The sequence below is a fragment of the Neopsephotus bourkii genome, unplaced genomic scaffold (genome assembly GCF_033783945.1).
Source record: "Neopsephotus bourkii isolate Nb327-2 ecotype Australia unplaced genomic scaffold, CSIRO-AGI_Nbou_v1 NB_1820, whole genome shotgun sequence".
NCBI classification, from domain to species: Eukaryota; Metazoa; Chordata; class Aves; order Psittaciformes; family Psittacidae; genus Neopsephotus; species Neopsephotus bourkii.
In genome coordinates this window covers 2,216,287-2,234,901 of record NW_026902293.1, presented here as the reverse complement: position 1 = coordinate 2,234,901, position 18,615 = coordinate 2,216,287, and the positions used below count along the sequence as shown (strand labels likewise).

The following is an 18,615-nucleotide window of genomic DNA, read 5'->3' as shown; positions in this document are numbered from 1 at the left end:
ATAACCGTATCATAAATACAAGTAATTACAACATTGATGCTGTTAGTTGTTTCAGATAATTTTTCCCAAGATAGAATCTTTATAAGAACAGCAATATGTTCTAATTTAATATACTGAAATAAGTATTACTAAACTCTGTTCAACACAGACCCTAAATATGCACTGGCTCATTTTAATTCTGAAGGGAACTTAATTAACAAGAAGCAAAGTTTTCAATGTATTGTGTATAAGGGCCTCTCTGTCATCAAGGACAGTTTTGGAGGCCTACAGATAAGGCAAAGTGACAAATTCACAGTGCAACTCTACAGTTTATGTAGACATCTCAGAACCACAACCTTCTTCTTCAGGCACTGCAGAGTTCAGCTGGGCTGAAACAGGAAGATTCCTTCCTATGCCAACAGGAGCATCCCAGAATTTGCAACTTAAAAAGCAAATGAATGGTTAAGGTCCCTGAGCCCAGGTTGCTTTGAGAATGAAGGAACTCTGGCCCTGAAACCCACAGTGATGTTCTGAGACAACCCTAAGGAGCATACTATATACTTTCAAAGCACTGAAGAAGGATCTAAAAGGTCACACAGGTAACAGTGTAACTTCCCTATCACAGTCTTAAAACTTTCATGCTTCTCTTCAGTTCTCACCAAGATGGATAATTCAAGCATCACCAAAGAGATCCCTCTGCCTGACTAAGCTTTGCAGTCTGGTCTCTTTCTCCAAGAGCAATCACTTTGGCAGTGTTCAGACTTCATCTACTTCCTTTGCAGTCCTACCACCTCCCATAGAAATCCCTTTGTCAGCCTCCACTCACAGCCTTGGATGCAATTCATCACCCACAACACTGAGGTTTGCTTTCTGACTCAAATCATGAAAGACAATGGTATACATTTAATTGGGCAACAACTGAGACCTTCAGTTTCAAGTCCCAGCTGCGGAGATTAGGTGTCTGCTTTTAGATTTTCTGCTTTTAATATTTTGATCATAATCCTTTGCTGCCCACAGTATTAAAAATAGTCATACATACCAACGGGACTGTACTAATTACATTAAACCTATCTCACAATTGTATTTCATAATAGCGTAACTATATTCTAAGTGTAGACCATCACTCCACCCACCTGATAAGCTATCATGAACATAGCTGTAAGCAATGAACAGGGTAGCAAAGCCAGCTGTAATTCATTAATCTGAGCATTCAATTACTAATCCCATCAGCTTCATTTAGAGCATTTAAACTGACAGTTGCATATCCAATTAACTGTTGCTATAGAAAATGAAAACGCTTAGAGGTATTTGACAGACAAATCTTTACTGGCCCAGCAGGGATTTAGACTGAATTTGTTTAATTAGATTGTGACTTTACCTAAATTGAGCATTTACTGTAATCCTTGCTGAAACCATGGAATGAAATCTCTCAAGGTTAAACAGTCATCACAGAAGCACATTGCTCTGCTAAACGGTTTGTTAAAAGCACTGCACTACTTCCTCAAGGAAAAGGATGGCATATCCTTGCACACAGACTATGATGCCTTGATGCAGTAAACCTTTCCATAGCTATCCATGTCTCTAAGTATATAGGGGCATACATGACCTTTGTTTCTTGCTTTTCTGCTGTTACTCCCTTTCTCAGCACAACAGTGACTGCAAAAGATCCTACCAACCCTGTATTTCCCTACTAAATTTAAATGTATGCATCGACTTGCACTCCAACTGCAAACCTCTCATCAGACTTCATTTCAACTCCAGTCCATATAGACTTACAAGACACTGCGTTATGAAAACTATTCCCTACACTCTTGTGAGAATCTGCATCTTAACCCTTAGCCTTAATGCCTCTGGAAAATATTCTGAATCACTTATTCAGGTAATTCTTTTTCTTTCTCTCTTGAGCAGAAGACAATGGCAGCAGTGGTATAAATAACAGGTGAATTTCTCTCATAAAAGCACTTAAGGCAGATAAGCCACATAAGCCTTTCTTAGAACATGTACACCAGCATTTTTCAATCATGACCTGCAGTAAAAATAGGTTTTACAGTGGGACTTTCACAATTCTTTACATTTCCATCTTCATCTCTGCAAACAACTGGCTGATAAGGGTAGGAAATGGGGCTGAACTTTCAACTGCACTACATTTCTCCATCCAGAAAAATATTACATAGAAAATATCATTATTATTTTGTGAACACGGCGTAGCTGTCATGCTGTGACTGCTGGTGACACAGTCAATGTGACAAAATCATTCTCAAAAAGTGATTAACTCATTCTTTGCCCACCAGCCAGAAAAATAAAGAAGCTGTCAGCTTCCATCTGAACAGAAGCAGTGGAAAATAGTCAAAGCAAAGGCCTTCCATGGGAGCTCATGCATGCTTAAACTTCACTTACCCATCTGCAGATCAGCAGGCTCAGGATACGGGAGGTGTTTTACTCCCAGGTATCCGTTATACTGAGTTTCTCTGTAGCAATGGAGATAAAAATTACTTAAACAGGTTTCTCAGGCTAGATTAAGAGGTTCAGAAGTAATAGCTTCCCCTCTGAATTCCTCAGAGATCCCTTAGATTCAAGAAGTTTCACCATCACTGCATAAAATGAATCTGTTCACAGCGTCATGACTGTTCACAACACATAATGCCTTCAAATGCCTTCTAAACATACCAGTCTTCACTGTCCCAGCACCAATCCTTGTGGGCCCTCAAAAGGCTAAAGTCACTGGTGAGGACTGGCCAAAAAAGATGGCAGCATGCTGACACGTCTAGTCTGCCTTCTTTGTGTAAATGTGAATACCATCATCATTCAGTTTTCTCAGTATCTTAGTGAAAAGAGCAATTAAATCACTAGCTAAGCTTAACCTGAGGTAAAATGAATGGGTGTAGCAGTAGGTAAAGAGAAATGCTTAGAGAAAATAATTTTTTGAATAATATTCCTCACTACTGAGGACACCTTCCCCTTCAAATCCTGCACAGCTTTGGGATCTTAAAGATCTCTGGCTCCCTTGCACTGTTAGGTTACTCCAGATGTTCTGGTCTCCTGGTTGCACTTCTTCCTGGCATTGTTCTTCTTTCTTTGGTGATTTTAAGGCTATTTGATTTCTCAAGCTCATTAGACGCATTGGTTCATGCCTTGAGAAAGCTCCGGCTACTATAAAACATCGCAGTTTGTCTGCCTAAGTGCCCAGACACCCATCAGCACATCCCCTTTGCCTTCTGCCCTCTACTGTCACACTACTGTTGGAGTTTAGAACCCCTGAATCCACCCGAGACCCTGATCTCAGGAAGTGATCTCAGAAAAGAGATCCTTCCTGAGCAGGAACACCATATTTCCTTCCCATTACCCATTACTATTAGGCTCCATAGTGGCACAGTGACACTGGGTACTGTTTAGTACGGCTCAAAAAGATCAGACAACCCACCTGTGTAGTCCTAAGCACCACTGTCACTAATGTAAGAATCCATTTTTTCATTATCCAAGAAAAAAGGCAGATTATTTAAGAGTACTTTCAAGTGCCATTGTACACACATGCAGATAAACAGCCCATCTGAGTGAAATAGCCGAACAGCCCAATTGCTTATTATTCAAGCTGAAAAGGGCTGAAGAGAGAAAAGAATATACAGTTCTGCAGTCATAAATAACTTTAGTATTTTCAAATAATTGGGAGACAGGGAATATCATTTGACAGAAAGAACTGGTCAGAGTACAGAAGAAAAGACTTTCTATGTCTGACTAACAGAAGACATCATTCTGCACCCCGTCTTCTTCTGGAGAATATGGACATTACACCCTGGGAAGCAAAGCCAGGCTATTTTGTTGGGGGGGTTTTCACCACCTTTTTCTGACATCTAAATAGAGTACGCAATGGTAAATTGTGCATGGAAGTACATCACTTCCATACAATTATTAGCACTGACAGCATAGACTTTCCCTCCATATTTCTTGATGTAAATTGCATCCATTTATGTGAACTAACATTTTATTTCAGCTGAAATGAAGACTGTCCCATGATTCCCCATGAATTGAACAGTGTGGACCAGAGCACAACTTGACTGCATCCAAATTCTTTCCTTCTATGACTTGCTGATGAGCAAGAGAAGACATTTAGTATCACTTTTTCAAAATGCAAAGTACAGCAAATTTGTACATTTGCCTTTCTAAGGAAAGTATGTGGAGGATGTCACAGTGATCAAGACAAGCTGAGAACGTAACAGGAAAAGCACAGCCTTACAGGCCTAAGTGGGAACATGGCTTTCTGTTCAATCTCACGAAGAAAAATACAGTACAGTGGTGTGGCAGTTCAGTTTTAAGGCTGGATAATGTATGTACGAAAACTGAGGAACCACAACTGTTGTTTTAAAGATGTGAAACAATGGTAATCAGGTGGTTTCACTGGGGAGACATTTATGATCAGCATCTTCCTTTTCATTCCCATTCCAGCAAGCAGGCAAGCTGGAGAACAGCAATTTATGATATAAACTAAGAAGTGTTTAACTTCATAACTACAATCAAGTAGCAGCAGAGGAATGGAAGAGCACTTGCTTTCCAAATCCATGGCCAGGTCCTTCCTCAAGCAAGATGCTACCATCCTGGCTTGGGCAGTTAGGGCTCAGGAGGGAAGGTTTAACTTAAATTGATCGATCCGTGCATTTGCCATGTTTCATATATTTAACAGTTTTGTTATGGTTAAAATTAATGCCAGCCATCTGAAAACTTGTTACTGGACACTCAAGAATAAAAATACCTCTCATAGATAGGTACATATAGTTGGTTTGGGGGGGTTTGTTTGTTTGTGGGGTTTTATTTTATTATTTTATTTATTTTTATCAAGTCCAGACGAGGTCCACAAAGTTGCTCAGAGGCTGGAGCACCCCTCCTATGAAGACAGGCTGAGAGACCTGGGTTTGTTCAGCCTGGAGAAGTCAGGTGTCTGGGGAGAATTTAGAGCAGCTTCCAGTACCTAAAGGGGACCTACAGGCTGGAGAGGGACTTTTTACAAGGGCCTGTAGTGACAGGACAAGGGGGAATGGCTTTAAACTGAAAGAGGGTAGAGTCAGATTGGATATTAGAAGAAATTCATCACTATGAGGGTGGTGAGGCACTGGCACAGGTTGCCCAGAGAAGCTGTGGCTTCCCCATCCCTGGCAGTGTTCAAGGCCAGGCTGTACGGGGCTTTGAGCAACCTGGTCTAGTGGAAAGTGTCCCTGCCCATGGCAGGGGGCTGGAACCAGATGATCTCTATGGTCCCTTCCAACGCAAACCATTCTGTAGTTCTGTGACTTTATACTGCCTTAAACAGCGCTGATTACTGCTCATTTAACCGAGCAGCACGGCAGGCTCCTAACTTGGGAACAAACGGCTCCTCCCGACACCCGACTCTGGGAGGCCACCCAGGCTTGATGCCTCTTCCCTAGAGCCGCGCCCTCCCGCACACGCCCGGCGATGAAGCGCCGCCTGCCCCAGCAGCAGCCTCAGCCCCTGCCCCGCTCCCCGCAGCTCCTCGGGCCGCCTCCACCCTCCCTATAGCCAATGCCCCGGGCCGGGCCGGGCCGGGCCAGCCGCTGTGCCACGGCGGGCAGGCCGGTGCGGACGGCAGGGAGCGGCGGTGAGCGCGGCGGCTGCAGGACCTGGGGCCAGGCGGGGGGGGGGGCGGCGGTGCCGGCCCGCGGAGGCAGGGACAGGGGCGGTGGGGCAGTGGGGCGGTGGGGAGGGGGCCGCGGGCAGGCGGGGGGCACTTCCCCGGGCTGCAGCCCGGCTGCCTGAGGCCGGCGGGTCGGTGATGGGCGCTCTTTCTTATCCCTGCCGTTCTCCTCTGAAGTGCTGTACAGGAAGTGGTGTGGTCTAAATGCGGGGTGAAAATCAAGGCTCATAACTCACGGCCGTGCTTTGCTCTGTGGTTGTCAATTTGCTTTCAAACTGATACGGTTTGTGTAGTTTTGGCCGCACAGCACTGGAGCATACACACGGTGTGGATTTCTTATTTGCCTTCTGAAACGGCAGATCATACCTTCTGCTAAGGAAGACACCCTCCTTCCTAAGGTTGATACCATGCCACTGTTTTCAGTCCTTTTTCGGGTCAGGTTAATACCACCTTGCTATGAAAACAAAGCACTTTAGAGCCATTGCTGCAACATACCTGTATTGTGCGTTACTAAACCCTAAAAGCAGAGATAGAAGCTGAGTGCTCTGGGACAAAGCAGCAGGTGTGTAGGGTCTAACAGGAGGTATTTGCTTTAATCCTACTTAGTAAGTAAGAGCTGGCAGCTTTCACAGAACCGGTCTTTAGTAATGTATTTTGTACTCGCACAAAAGAACAGAGTGAAAGAAGTTGCTGATCCAAAGTCAGTCTTCCTTTAGTCAGTGTGTCAGTGTTTTGGAGGGCCAGTAACATACTGTATTTCTGGATTTCTATGACAGAAGAGCGGTGTTTGTGCCTGAGAAATCATGTTCAACTTCAGAAGCATCCTGAAGATACTGCAGTTCCTGACATTACTGATTTTTTCCTCTCTTGAGAACTTAATCTTCCTCATCTTTCCTCCACGCCAAAAAAGTTTTGCTGGGGAAATAGTGCTCATTACGGGCTCCGCAAACGGGGTTGGAAGACAGATTGCCTTAAATTTTGCTCCTTTAGGAGCAACCTTGGTCCTTTGGGACATTGATGATGAAGGTAACAAAGAAACATGCAGATTAGCTCAGAAAAATGGAGCTAAACGAGTGTTTGCCTACCACTGTGACTGCAGCAACAGGGAGGAGGTCTATGAACAGGCAGACAAGGTAAGATACAGCTTCTTGCGTCTAATTTTTTGCTTCTTTTTAATAGTATATAGAATCTTGATATTTTTGTCTCTAGAATCTGTGCTATTCACTAAAGGTCAGTAATCACACAGGGCAGTGACTTTCGGTTTTTTGACAAGTAGCTTCTAGATGGAACTTAAACTATGTTCACCAGAAAGTGACTGTCTTTTAATTTGTTCTGTCTAGATGTATCTGTTTCCAGTCTTTCTTGCGAGATTAGATTAAGGGTATAGTAAAAACATGCAGGAGAGGTTAGCTCCATGTAAAGCTTGTTTAAGCTTTAAAATTTCTTTAAGATACCAATTTTTTAAACCCCAAAGAGTGGCAATTTTAAGGGGGATGTCCTTTTCTTTGTCCACTTGTTTAGAAAACTGTAGTTCTGTCAGGGTGATGTGGGGTGTCATGGCTTCAGAAATACCATCAGTACATGGCTAGTCTCCAGTCAAACTGATGAGTCAGCTTCAGTTTAATTTTTGGTCAGTCCAGCTGGAAGGTAAGGTGGAGAGAGAACCCATTTTAAATGAGACGCTTCTCCTGTGCTGACATAAGGCTTTGTAAACTATTATTTTCATTATCAGAGTCCAGAAATCAGACATTAAATTAACATTATTAATTTTTACTGGTCTTTAAACTACATACTGCCTGAAAACATTTCCCAGTATAACCTCACCTGTAATCCAGTTAGCTACTCTGCCATTTTAGCCAAGGATAAATTCTTCTTACGTTAAATTCTCAGTGTATGTATTTAATGTACATGACTGTCAGGCCACATCTTCGACATTTTGTGTCCAAAGGCATACATCAGAGAAATTAGCTAAAATATTTCACAAGACATGAATCTTGATAGATTGGTTTGGAATAGCCTTGAAATGTAACATTCATTTCCCATGAGTTGTCAGGGGCCTCTTTGTTTTGTGGTTGTTGCTTTTAGTTTTAACCAGAACAGATTACTTTTTTTCTGAACATGGCTATGAAAATTTGAAATAAAAGTTTTTGCTCAAGAAATGTTCCCGATGAAAAGTAATTCTAAAGGGTAAGTTGGATTCGGGATCTAAGTTGTCTGGAACCACAGTTCTCATGTTTGCAGTCAGCAAAGGGTTATTTTACCTGTTCTTTACAGGCACAGCCAGCTAACAGTGCACAGAAAAAAACTTTCATTTGGGGCCATTGGTACTAGATGTTAAGAACTACAAGTGGTATTACAGCATTACCTGGGCAAGGATATATTGTACCATAATAGTATTTCTGCAGAGATGAGCAAGTTGTTGAGTGTTCTGGCCTGTTCTGACCCAACACACAGTGTTCAAGGAGCCTGATCTTTGCCCATTACTTGGGCAGTACAGAAGACTGTGTAAGACTGTGAATATGACTCCTGCAGTTTTGTGGTCAATACTTCAAATGTGACACTTGATCTTTACTTGGAGTGATACTATAAATCAAACAGCAATTCTTTTATAATCCCCTTTTTGGAAGGAAAAAACTCACTTTCTAATTTACCAAGGTCAAATCTCTTAAAAAAAAAAAACAAAAAACCAAAAAAACATTTTCAGTTGGCATCAAATCCCTGTTCCCATAAAAGCTTTCTGCTTCTTGCAAAGAAGTGCTCCAAAATTATTAGTTTAGCTAAGTAATTTTTCTGTTGGACTTACCTGTCAATGATGAACATTTTGAAATTATTTGTTTTTTCTTCATGTAACACTCTCAAAATGTGTGTTTTGTGCACTCAAGTTACTCTTGATCTCCAAACACATTAATTGAATCAGCCACAGAGCTCCAGCCTACAGAATTTGCTGTACACGTATCAGCAAAGAGCGGGACCTTTGATCTGATGCCATACAACAGTTCTTACATACTTAACATTTCCGTTAGAGATAAAAACAATTGCAAATATCACTAAACATTTTGATAAGTGAAACACAAGAGGCAAGGATACCTTCTAAAGCTTTCTGCTCATCATTTTTGTTCAGGTTAGAAGAGAAGTTGGGGATGTTACTGTTCTAATCAATAATGGTGGTGTACTGCTTGGGAAAAAGTTCTGTGACATTCCAGATGCAGATTTTGAAAAGACCTTAAGAGTCAACTTCCTCTCTCAAGTCTGGGTAATGTATTTTTTTTCCTCTCCTGTGTGACTGAAAGGTACAGGCAAGTGTTTTAGTGCAAACATCACCATGGTGGTACCTACCTGGGGATGCAGTTTGGAACAGGGATGGGAAGGACCTTGAATGGGGGGAGACACGTATTTTTAATCATCCTGTAACTGGAGACACACCAAATTGGCAGTCTCCCCCCTGTGCCTCAGTGATGTTAACACATGCCTGCCTGGGCACTTAGGTAGATTAAAAAATTATGGCACTGTGTTGTGAAACATGCTCTGTCTGTAAGAGCTGTGGCTAAAGTTGGTGCTGACATGGCAGCTCCTGGTGTTTGCTGGCATCAGAAGGCTTGCTCTAATAGACTTGTAGCATCCGGGGAGGCACACTCGTGGTTTAGCCGTGGACTTGGCAATGTTAAGTTTACAGTTTAACTCGGTGATCTTAAAGGTCTTTTCCAACCTAGATGTTTCTATCTAGGTTGCATGTGTCAGTCTTCAGGTTGTATTTTCATTCCTAGTCACCGTCTGCTTAATCTACAGAGAAGACTAATCTGGGCAGTATGTATTAGCTTTGCTTTGTTTCCATAACTCTGAAGGAATTTGTTATTTGGGGTCTCAGTAGATCTTTAGGACGGTTTTTGTGAGGGAGTGTTACTCTTGCCCCCTCTTGCATTTGTTGTTTATTTGCCTGAGTGAGCAGCCTGCATCAGGGAAAAATGTAGCATTGCACTCCCTCCCTAAATGGCATTTCTCAAAGGAAAATCACTGCAGATAGAAGCTCTCTAATCATTTCCCAGCCCACAGTGCATCATTTATCCAAATACTCAAGGCAGAGAGACTGGGAGAGATGTTCCTCCTGACAGGTCTGAAGAGGTATAGGGCAGGAGGACAGTGACCATGAGACCTCCACTGAAAAAACATTTACTAGGCACACATATTTGGAGTCAAATAGACATTGCAGGACATCTCAGCTATTGAAAAAAATTTCTTACTGCTCGTCTTCTGCCTTTTCTTCCCCTTCATAAAACATTAGCGTCCTCCTTATATAGTTAGCATCACCCACAGCAGTGATCTGAGGTTCCAGTGTTGCCCGGTAGTTTGGTTTGTAGTAGGGCCTACAGACCACTGAACTCCTCTTGATGTGTTGACTTCTAGCTCCCTCTTGTGTACCAAACCTTTGGTAATAGTCTCAAATAGACAAACCATGAGGAAACAGGAAGCAGAGAAAATACACACCTTGATGCTTTTAACACTATGATTTTAATGCCAGAAGATCTTCAGATAGAGATCAGTCAGTCAAGGAAATGCTGTTTCATTTATAATTCTGTAAATATTCTACATATGTTTATATTATACCTACATTTATATCTGTATGTATTTATATTCTATTTGATGCATTCTGTAAATAAAGAGATAGAAGGTCATTTGGGCTTCTTGTATATTGAAGCCCCAGAAAGCAAATCAGGTTGTAAACCCTAATTTGTAATGCAACGTTTTTGGCATGTCCAGTTATAAAGGGGTTTTTTATATGTCTCCTAGACTTGCAAGGCCTTTCTTCCAGCCATGATGACTTGTAACCGTGGACACCTGGTTAGCACAGCCAGTGCAGCAGGACTGTTGGGAGTCTATAGAATGTCAGGTTAGTATCATCAAGTGCTGCTATAAATTAGATGTACATAACAGTTACTTTTATGGAGATCCCAACTGCTTAAGTAGTTTGTACTGACATACAAACACTCGGGAAGAGCCTGCAGATAAGAATGCTGGTGCTGTATTGAAGAGGATGATGGTGGCATGTTGCCTGGGTGGTGCAGGGAGCTCACTACAGGTGTTACTGTCTGACTGCAGCCTACTTCCTCCATAGAGGAAGGACAATACTTGTACGTGTGCCTGGAATGGAACCTTGCATATAGGTTGTCTAGTACTTCCTCACACCAGGTTTTCTGCAGATTGGGAAAACCTGAATTTTTCAGAGTCCTGAGACATACGTGGTTTATACCTGGAACTATAGTTGGAAACCAGTTTTCAGTTCCAGAAGGATTTTGGGGAGAAGTTTCATTAAAATTATTTTTTAAATCAACAGTGGTTTGAGCTATTTAACAGCTCCATAGTTTTAGCTGTTTCACTCAGGAGAGCTGTCTGCTACCGTCCTGAGTACTTTATCAGATGGGTCTGCTGCCCAGTGTATCCCCCAGCTTCTGTGCCATTCTGAACTCATTATCTCATTAGGTCACCTACCCTATAAGAATGTGAACTTAAGTGTAATATGTATCTCACTGTGATTCATGGTGTTACTGTACTGTTTATTTGCCTGTTATCATTCGGTCAGATTCAGTTTTGAAAATAGGTCGTGTCCAGTTTTCATTTTAATTGTAAGGCTCATGAGAGTGGGCCTGCCTATCCATGCATTACAGCTTTTTACACCTTAGCTATGCATTTTCAAACTGTATGAAATTACTCTCTTAGCAAAATTGGATTTTGTTGTGTCTACATTTGAAAAAGCTTTAGGAAACCACATGTACATTCCTGTATTAAAATAAGGTTCTTAATGGCTGCAAAACAGTGGAATAATTTGGGTTGAAAGGAATCTCTGGAGGTCATTTGGTCTATATCTCCAAATAAAAGCAGACCCAACTTAGATCAAATTGCACAGGGCCTTGTGAGGGCAAATTTTCATTATCTTCAAGGATGTTCCATATGTTCATCAAACAATAAGTCAGACAAGATTCAGTCTTCATGGGAAACAATGTCATTGTAGTTGCAGGGCAAATCAGAAGAAGTAATAGGTTGGAGCAGCATTTATAAGGAGGGTATTTAGATTTTACCATCAGAATTAGTTCTTACTGAAATGTGACCTCTGATATTAAAGGGTGAGGATGTTGTGAACTGAAACAATATCTGAGTATCTGGAGATAACATGTTGAATAAGCTCATCTTCTATATCTCTCTATAGTGCACTGAAAAAAGTCCTCTGGAAAGGATTAATCTTACCTTTACACAACTGTAGAACAGTCATGGGAAGAGCCATTAATATTCAGAGCATCACCAAGGTGCACAACATTCATTAGCATCACCAAGATGCACAGCATCCTTAAAATACCAGTTACAAGCTATATAAATAAGTAATACCAGGGCTTAAATAATATTAGAATACATTAAATCGTATATATGACACTTACAGTTTTGCTTTTGACATATTTTGGGTAATTCCTCTTCACATTTCAGATTACGCTGGAAGTAAGCATGCAGTCATTGGAATGATGGAAGCCTTAGCTTCAGAACTGTATCATGCAGGAAAACAAGGCATTAAAATCACAATCATTTGCGCTTCTTTTATCAATACTGAATTAGCTGAAGATTTTCAAAGCCAGTAAGTAAAATTTAGATGTGTACTATTTCATTGTGAAAAATAATCAGTATCCATATTCAGTCCCTAACTATTATAAGCTTGATTTGCTTTTCAGTTCAGTATTTTTGCCCTACTGGCACATACGTCTTTTGACGTAAGAAATCCAAAACTTGCATACAGTTAATAACTGATGTGCTATGATCTCGTAGTTAAGGAATGGTTAGGGATGCACAGCAGTATTTAAGGCAACGTTGTCAGTAGAATGAGAAATGTTGCGGTTCTCTGCCCCCAGGTAATTTTGGCACAGTGATTACAGTTATGGCTGTCAGGAAACCATGATCTGTCATTAACAACTATGCCTTCTATCTATATTAGCAGGTACTATACTGCTTTGAGTGAGAATAGCTGTTGTGGTAGTATCTGGTAGGTGGCTCTATGGTTATAGCAATGGGAGGCACCGAATTTGCCATTGCAGTAGCAATCTTGTTTTTTCAGCTCTCTGCTCCTCCTTTCAACACTCATCATCCTGTAGTAGCAATATTATGTAGAGCACAGCCTTCCTCCTCACTGGAAGCAAGCCTGGTTCTGGCCTATTTAGCTGTCACCTCAGTAGCTCCAGTAGAGTCAGAGAAGGTGTGTGGAGGGCAGAATTATTATGCATAGAACAGCACATAGTATGGCTAGGCTTGGAAGTTTACAACACTACAGTCACTGTGGGCATCAGCTACATTGGGCTCAGAGCAGGGCTTGCACAAAAGTCATTAAAATTCACACAATTCAAAGTGTTTTCCATTTATTTTAGTGATAGCAGGTACAAAGAGATTGGAGACTCCTTTTCAAGACTACTTATAGGGAAGAGGGAATAGTCTTAAATGATTTAGTTAAATTATTTCTGTGTCAGAATGCATTTCAAAAGTGAAGTTTTAGAATTTCATAATGCTTTCTTTCTTTTTTCACCAGAAACCACCCTTTTCTTCCTATTTATGATGCAGAGTATGTAGCCAGCAAGATCATAGATGCAATTCAAAAGGAGAAGTTTTATCTAATCATGCCTCTGAGTTTACGCTTTCTTGCTTTTAAAATGTAAGAATGTGACTTGACTTCTAGCATTGCCTTCCTTCCCTTGCCATGTGCTAGCATATATGCCAGGAAAGTTTAGATTAAACAGTCCTTTAGTTAGTATTCCTGCAGTCAATCCAGTTATATATATCCAGTCAACACAATTATGAAGAAAGAGAGGGTTTAACTTTTAATAATCTAGGTGAATACCATTCCTATGGCCACTTCTATCTGTAATATACGTCTTAAGCTATAGTTGGGTATAGAAATTTTGCTGGGATGGTGCACTGGAAGCAATGCCTAGGCTAGAGCTGTCTGCTTCCAGCAACTACTTCCACTGCTGGTTGGGCTTCCACAAAATGGCTTGGTTTGTCATTCATTTCTCCCATTTATAAGACTGAAGCACCAAATGTGTTATTGCCAGACTTAGAAGGATTGAGCATGTAGAATAAATTTATCACTTCTTTATTAATACATTTTTCTAAAAACCATAAAGCTAACTTGTTATTTGTCTCAACAGTCTCATTCCTAGAAAAATGGTACTACTCATTCAGTCTTTCCTTAAGATTGCCAACAGCTTGGATAAAGCCTTCAGTTGGAAGAAAAAGGATTGAAACTAAAACACTCTGAAGACCTCAAGTGCCATCTAATTGAAAAAAAAAAAAATCAGTAAAAATTCATTTTAATCATGTTTATTCTTTGACAGAAAATGTGCTGCTTGTATGGTTTTTGGCATTGGTCAGCGTCCAATTTAATTCTTCATAACTGTCTTTTAGTCACAAATATTTCACTACAATCCGGTCTCCCATTTCATGACAGCACACTGCTTTTACCTGAGCTCTCAATAAAGGTCAGTAAGACCAGGCAGGGATGTTTGACTTCATTTCATACTCTGAATTCTCAATTTCTGTGCAAAATCTCAAAGCACAGGAAAAACACACCACTCTTCATGCAGAAAGAAGACAAAGCATTTAATATATTTCCCTTTCAGGGTCAGAATAGCGCTGCAGTTCACACAAAACCAACCTGAAGAAGAGTGCTGTGTGTAGGATGATGTGCTCTGGTAGCGTGTGTCCTGAAGAGGAGTGAACTGCACTGAGCACTGATAGAGTGTTTGCAGTGCTGGCATTTACCATGCTCTTCATTAGTCACAGCACACTTTTCTAAACACAGCTCTATGGGATATGTGTGCCTCCATTTTAATCCACGGGTAAAGGCTGATGAAGGATCATTTATCAAAGGCTGTGGCTTAGAAAGAGCGTTTATAAAACTAACAGTGGCAAAAAATTGTGTGCCTACTTGGGAAGGAAAGGTGATGAAGCTCCACAACCAGAGGGAGCAGACAGGAAAAAATCCATTACAGAAATTACTTATGTGATAATTAATTGCCTCTGTAAATTTCATAAACCAGTCCTGAATCAGAAGAGTCAGTTTGTAAACACAGGCTCTGTAGTGAGCATCTGCTGTATGCAGCTGCATGTTGAACATTGATGAAGCCCCGAGGCACCTGACTCCCTTCTCTAACTCTATAGGCTCCTATTTAACTTTGAAGCACCCTGCGGAGGCCAGATAACTGGGTTCAAGCTGTTGTGTCCCAGTGTGGGTCCCTAAGTCAGCAGCTGAATCTGGACCTGCAAGCTGGTCCACACAGTTCTTTTTAGTTTCAGTAACCTTAAATTAGTAAAACTACTTAGAAGATTATTTTCTTAAAAGCATTGGGAGGAATCTGTGCAAGAAATCTTTGGCAATTTTCTGAGTAATTTCTGAAAAACCATTGAAATTTAAAATCACATAATTAGTGTGTAAAGTGACTTATCAACTTTGCAGGGACTCTGTTACTTTCAGACACTGAAACTTCAACCAGGCAGCCTGTTAGCATGAAACAGCTCTGCAGTAAACCATGGAAAAGGCATACAGACAAGAGGAATACCTCATGTATTCTTGTACAATTATGGCCTGGTTTATAGGCAAAATACCTTCTTACATTTGAAGAGAAGTCACACACGTGTCCTTCAGCTGTCTGTAAATGTAATTACAATCTAAAGGGCCTAAAGGAAAAAACTCCCCAAGGACAGGAGATCAAAGATCAGTTAATCAGAAGTATGTGCTTGTTCTTAATCTATAAAAATCAATCTTCATGCAAATTTCCAGAAAATCCTAACACAAAACATTCATAATTTCCTTAATTTAAAAATAAATACATTTCAGACCAGTATAGGGAATCTACAAAGCATAGTTTATAAAACTCCACTGTAAGGGATTAGAGAACCTTGAACAGGCTTCTGTTGCCCCCATTTGTCACCGTATTTTTATTGTACTTAACTAACCCCATACTTACAAGCTCCCTTCCACCTATAAATGCCCATAAGAGTGCATGTTCCAATTCAAAACTTATTTTTTTTAATCCCAGTGTTTTCAAAGTACACATACACTCAGTAAATTCTTTCATGTGCACTGTAGATACTACAGGGGGAAATGTTGGTTGAGAGGAGAAAACTATCTGAAGTTTGGCTCTTTGGAAAGCAAGGTTTATTGATCTATATGTTGAAAAACGGCATAGATGATCTGTAATTGAAATCTGCTTTTCTTCTCTAAACTGAGACAGGAACAAAGTCTAAGTTTACCATCAATATATACAGGGGATGAGAAAATTAAAAGTAACATAAAGGAAATAATGTTTTGTTTTCTAAGCCACATTTCTCCTGCTCCGCAGTAGTAGGTGAATGTGTGCTTTCCTTTTTTGAGGCTTTCAGCTATTTGTGAATTCCTCCACACAAAACCAGTGTTGCAGGAGGAATTCTGTTACCACTGAAGTTGCAGATGGGACTGGAAGGCAGTCTTATTTTCATTTTTCCTCCTGATTCTGTTTGGCTATGCAGTGTCATAGCCAAAGCAGGATAACCATCTGAAGTACACAGCTCGAGTGAAGACAGCCACTGCATGGGAATGGAGGTGTCACATATGTTCTCCTATGGTTTTTGGTTCTTCTTTTACTTGAGAGAGAAATTTTTCCCAACCCAGTCAAATTCATTTTATAGTCCTGTAAGTCATCATTGCAGTTATATTCATATATGCATGAATATATACTCATAATCATGCATATATGCATGTAATAACAACTTAAGAGACACTGAGATGTAACTTGTAGCAGATCATAGAAACAACTGGATTTTCCCATACATTCTGACAGCTTGTTTAATCACCTGAATTGTCATTATCCCATTAAATTATAAAACATTTCCAAAACAATCTCAGGCTTTCTAAAAACACAATCACCCCCCATAAATGTCACCCCGGAAAACTCGGTAGTTTAATGGGCTTGTTTGGATCCCAGTTTTGAAAACAATCTGAGAGAGTAAACGATTAGTACAGTCAAAGGGAAGACCAATGGAAACAGATGGGGAAAGACAGCCTTACACTGAAGACCTCTGTGTACAAGGTTCAAGATGCCAGTGTTTGCAGAAAACCCAGACAAAAGTATCAGGATACCAGGTAAGGACAGTTCATTTCCATCAGATGTTCCCAGCCTGCACAAAGGTTGCAGATGCCTTTGCACACTAACCTCTGAGTAGCATACATAAGTAAGTATTGGAACACGTTACTCACTGTGAGGAAGATCCCTATTAAATTTCACTTAGTGTTAAAGCATGTGCTACAGGCATGTTGCTTATTAGATACTAGGAGTTCTCAGTGTCACCTTCTCCTATTTATTGAATGGTAATAGTGAAACTGGGAAATCTGCAAGATTGCCTAGAGTGCGAGGAACAAAAGAAACTATTTTAGTAGGACACCTTTTATGAAAAGAGACTTCCAAGGTGATAACTCTGAGCTAATTTGAGGCTAGTTTTGTATACTAACAATGAAAAACATATTTTTAAGTAATGCAATATCTGAAGTCTTGTTCATGAGTAACTTGTATTTTTGCCTTAGCCTCTGTGTGGGAAGATGTGTTATTCGCAGTTCCCATGGGTAATGGGACAGTTGTGGAGAAGCAAAATTGGAGATGGAAATCAGGAAATTCTCTGTTCTTCTGTCACTACCTTTGTCATTGACCCAAAGGTTTCATCCCACTCTTCTAATATCCCTATTTGTACCCTGGGAAACACAAAAAATTGTGAAAGTGACATAAAGTATGTATAATTTTTCACTATTTATCACTATTACAAACTAGGGAAAAAGAGGCTTCATGCTTATGCAATTTTTCAAGCTAACTCGAAATAGAATCCTAATCTCTACTTTTACACCTAGAAAAATGTTATTACTTTCTGTATTATCTCATGTTTTTCAATATATAATTACCTAATTTCATGAGGTAGAAAGGCCTGAATCAGTACAAAGATCTCAGTATTGATTAATATTATGGATCTTTTGAGTGCGTTTCTTCAATCAATACAATGCCTCTGTTCAATATTTCAGGATGCCACAGACTGGTAATAAAGAATGACTAGTTTAATTTAAAAAATAATTAATACAGATCTAATTGCCATTTACCACTGCACAGAACCATTGCTGAAGCTAAATAAATGACCAGGTGGCCATCCATTTCATTAACTAATGTCAGCTGACAGCACTGCCTGAGGCAACAGTGTTTTAAATAGTCATGAGGCATTGCTCAATGCTTTCATAAACTCCATGCTTAATGGTGTGCATTGATCAAATGTATTCTGTTGGTGGAAGTGGCGTTCTTGCTTCTTTCTCACAAATGTTATTAACAAATTAACACATTAATATTTCTAATATGCATTTTGGGGTGCTGTTTAAGTCACCAGTCACCTGATTTCTTATTGCTCTCTGGTTTATATGAATCATACCCAGGAGTGCTTTATCTGTTGCACTGTCTAAGGTTGTCTAAGTGGCTTGTGTCTACAGATGGGCACAATGTAGATGTTTACTTCGGGTCAACTTAGTTCCCCAATAGTAGGGCAGCCCTCCTGTCTAATGGAGAGAAGACTCAGAAATCTCAAATTGCATTTTTTTTCACTGCACCACTGAAGCAGTATTTCACTTGAAGCTTTGCGTGGCATCCCACCAAGCCATGGGCTTCATGAGAGACAGAAAGATGTTGTAAGAATGGAAACTGTTGTTTTATTACTCCGTTTCTCAATTGCTTAGTCAAAAATCCCACAAACTTTGAAAATTCATTATTGACAGTTATCTTTTCACTGTTAGCATTTTTAATTACGTATTTATGGCCTCACAAATCTTTGATCTACAGGCAAATCATCAGTTCCATATGAAGAAATTACTAGTAAATGTCTTACATTGTTAAATGATTTACCTTTTATCAAACTCAGCTCCTTCAAGAAGAAACACTTGTAAAGTAGCTGCAATGGTGACCCCA

General features: G+C 40.2%; 1 protein-coding gene across 1 annotated transcript; it reads left to right on the top strand.

The window, feature by feature from the left end:
• The first annotated feature begins 5,780 nt into the window (after positions 1-5,780).
• LOC133206799 (epidermal retinol dehydrogenase 2-like) lies at positions 5,781-13,938 on the top strand. Its single transcript, XM_061343079.1, has 6 exons — positions 5,781-6,753; positions 8,742-8,873; positions 10,406-10,505; positions 12,092-12,236; positions 13,176-13,298; positions 13,795-13,938. The coding sequence occupies exons 1-6, from the start codon at positions 6,424-6,426 to the stop codon at positions 13,886-13,888; spliced, it is 924 nt and encodes a 307-aa protein (XP_061199063.1). The 5' UTR covers positions 5,781-6,423; the 3' UTR covers positions 13,889-13,938.
• Positions 13,939-18,615: the final 4,677 nt, after the last annotated feature.

Bases quoted from the DNA above. Each gene is read 5' to 3' on its own strand.
- LOC133206799 (XM_061343079.1), top strand. From the start codon at position 6,424: ATGTTCAACTTCAGAAGCATCCTGAAGATACTGCAGTTCCTGACATTA. The intron at 8,874-10,405 runs GTAATGTATTTT...TATGTCTCCTAG, and splicing joins ACTTCCTCTCTCAAGTCTGG to ACTTGCAAGGCCTTTCTTCC. The intron at 10,506-12,091 runs GTTAGTATCATC...TTCACATTTCAG, and splicing joins GGGAGTCTATAGAATGTCAG to ATTACGCTGGAAGTAAGCAT.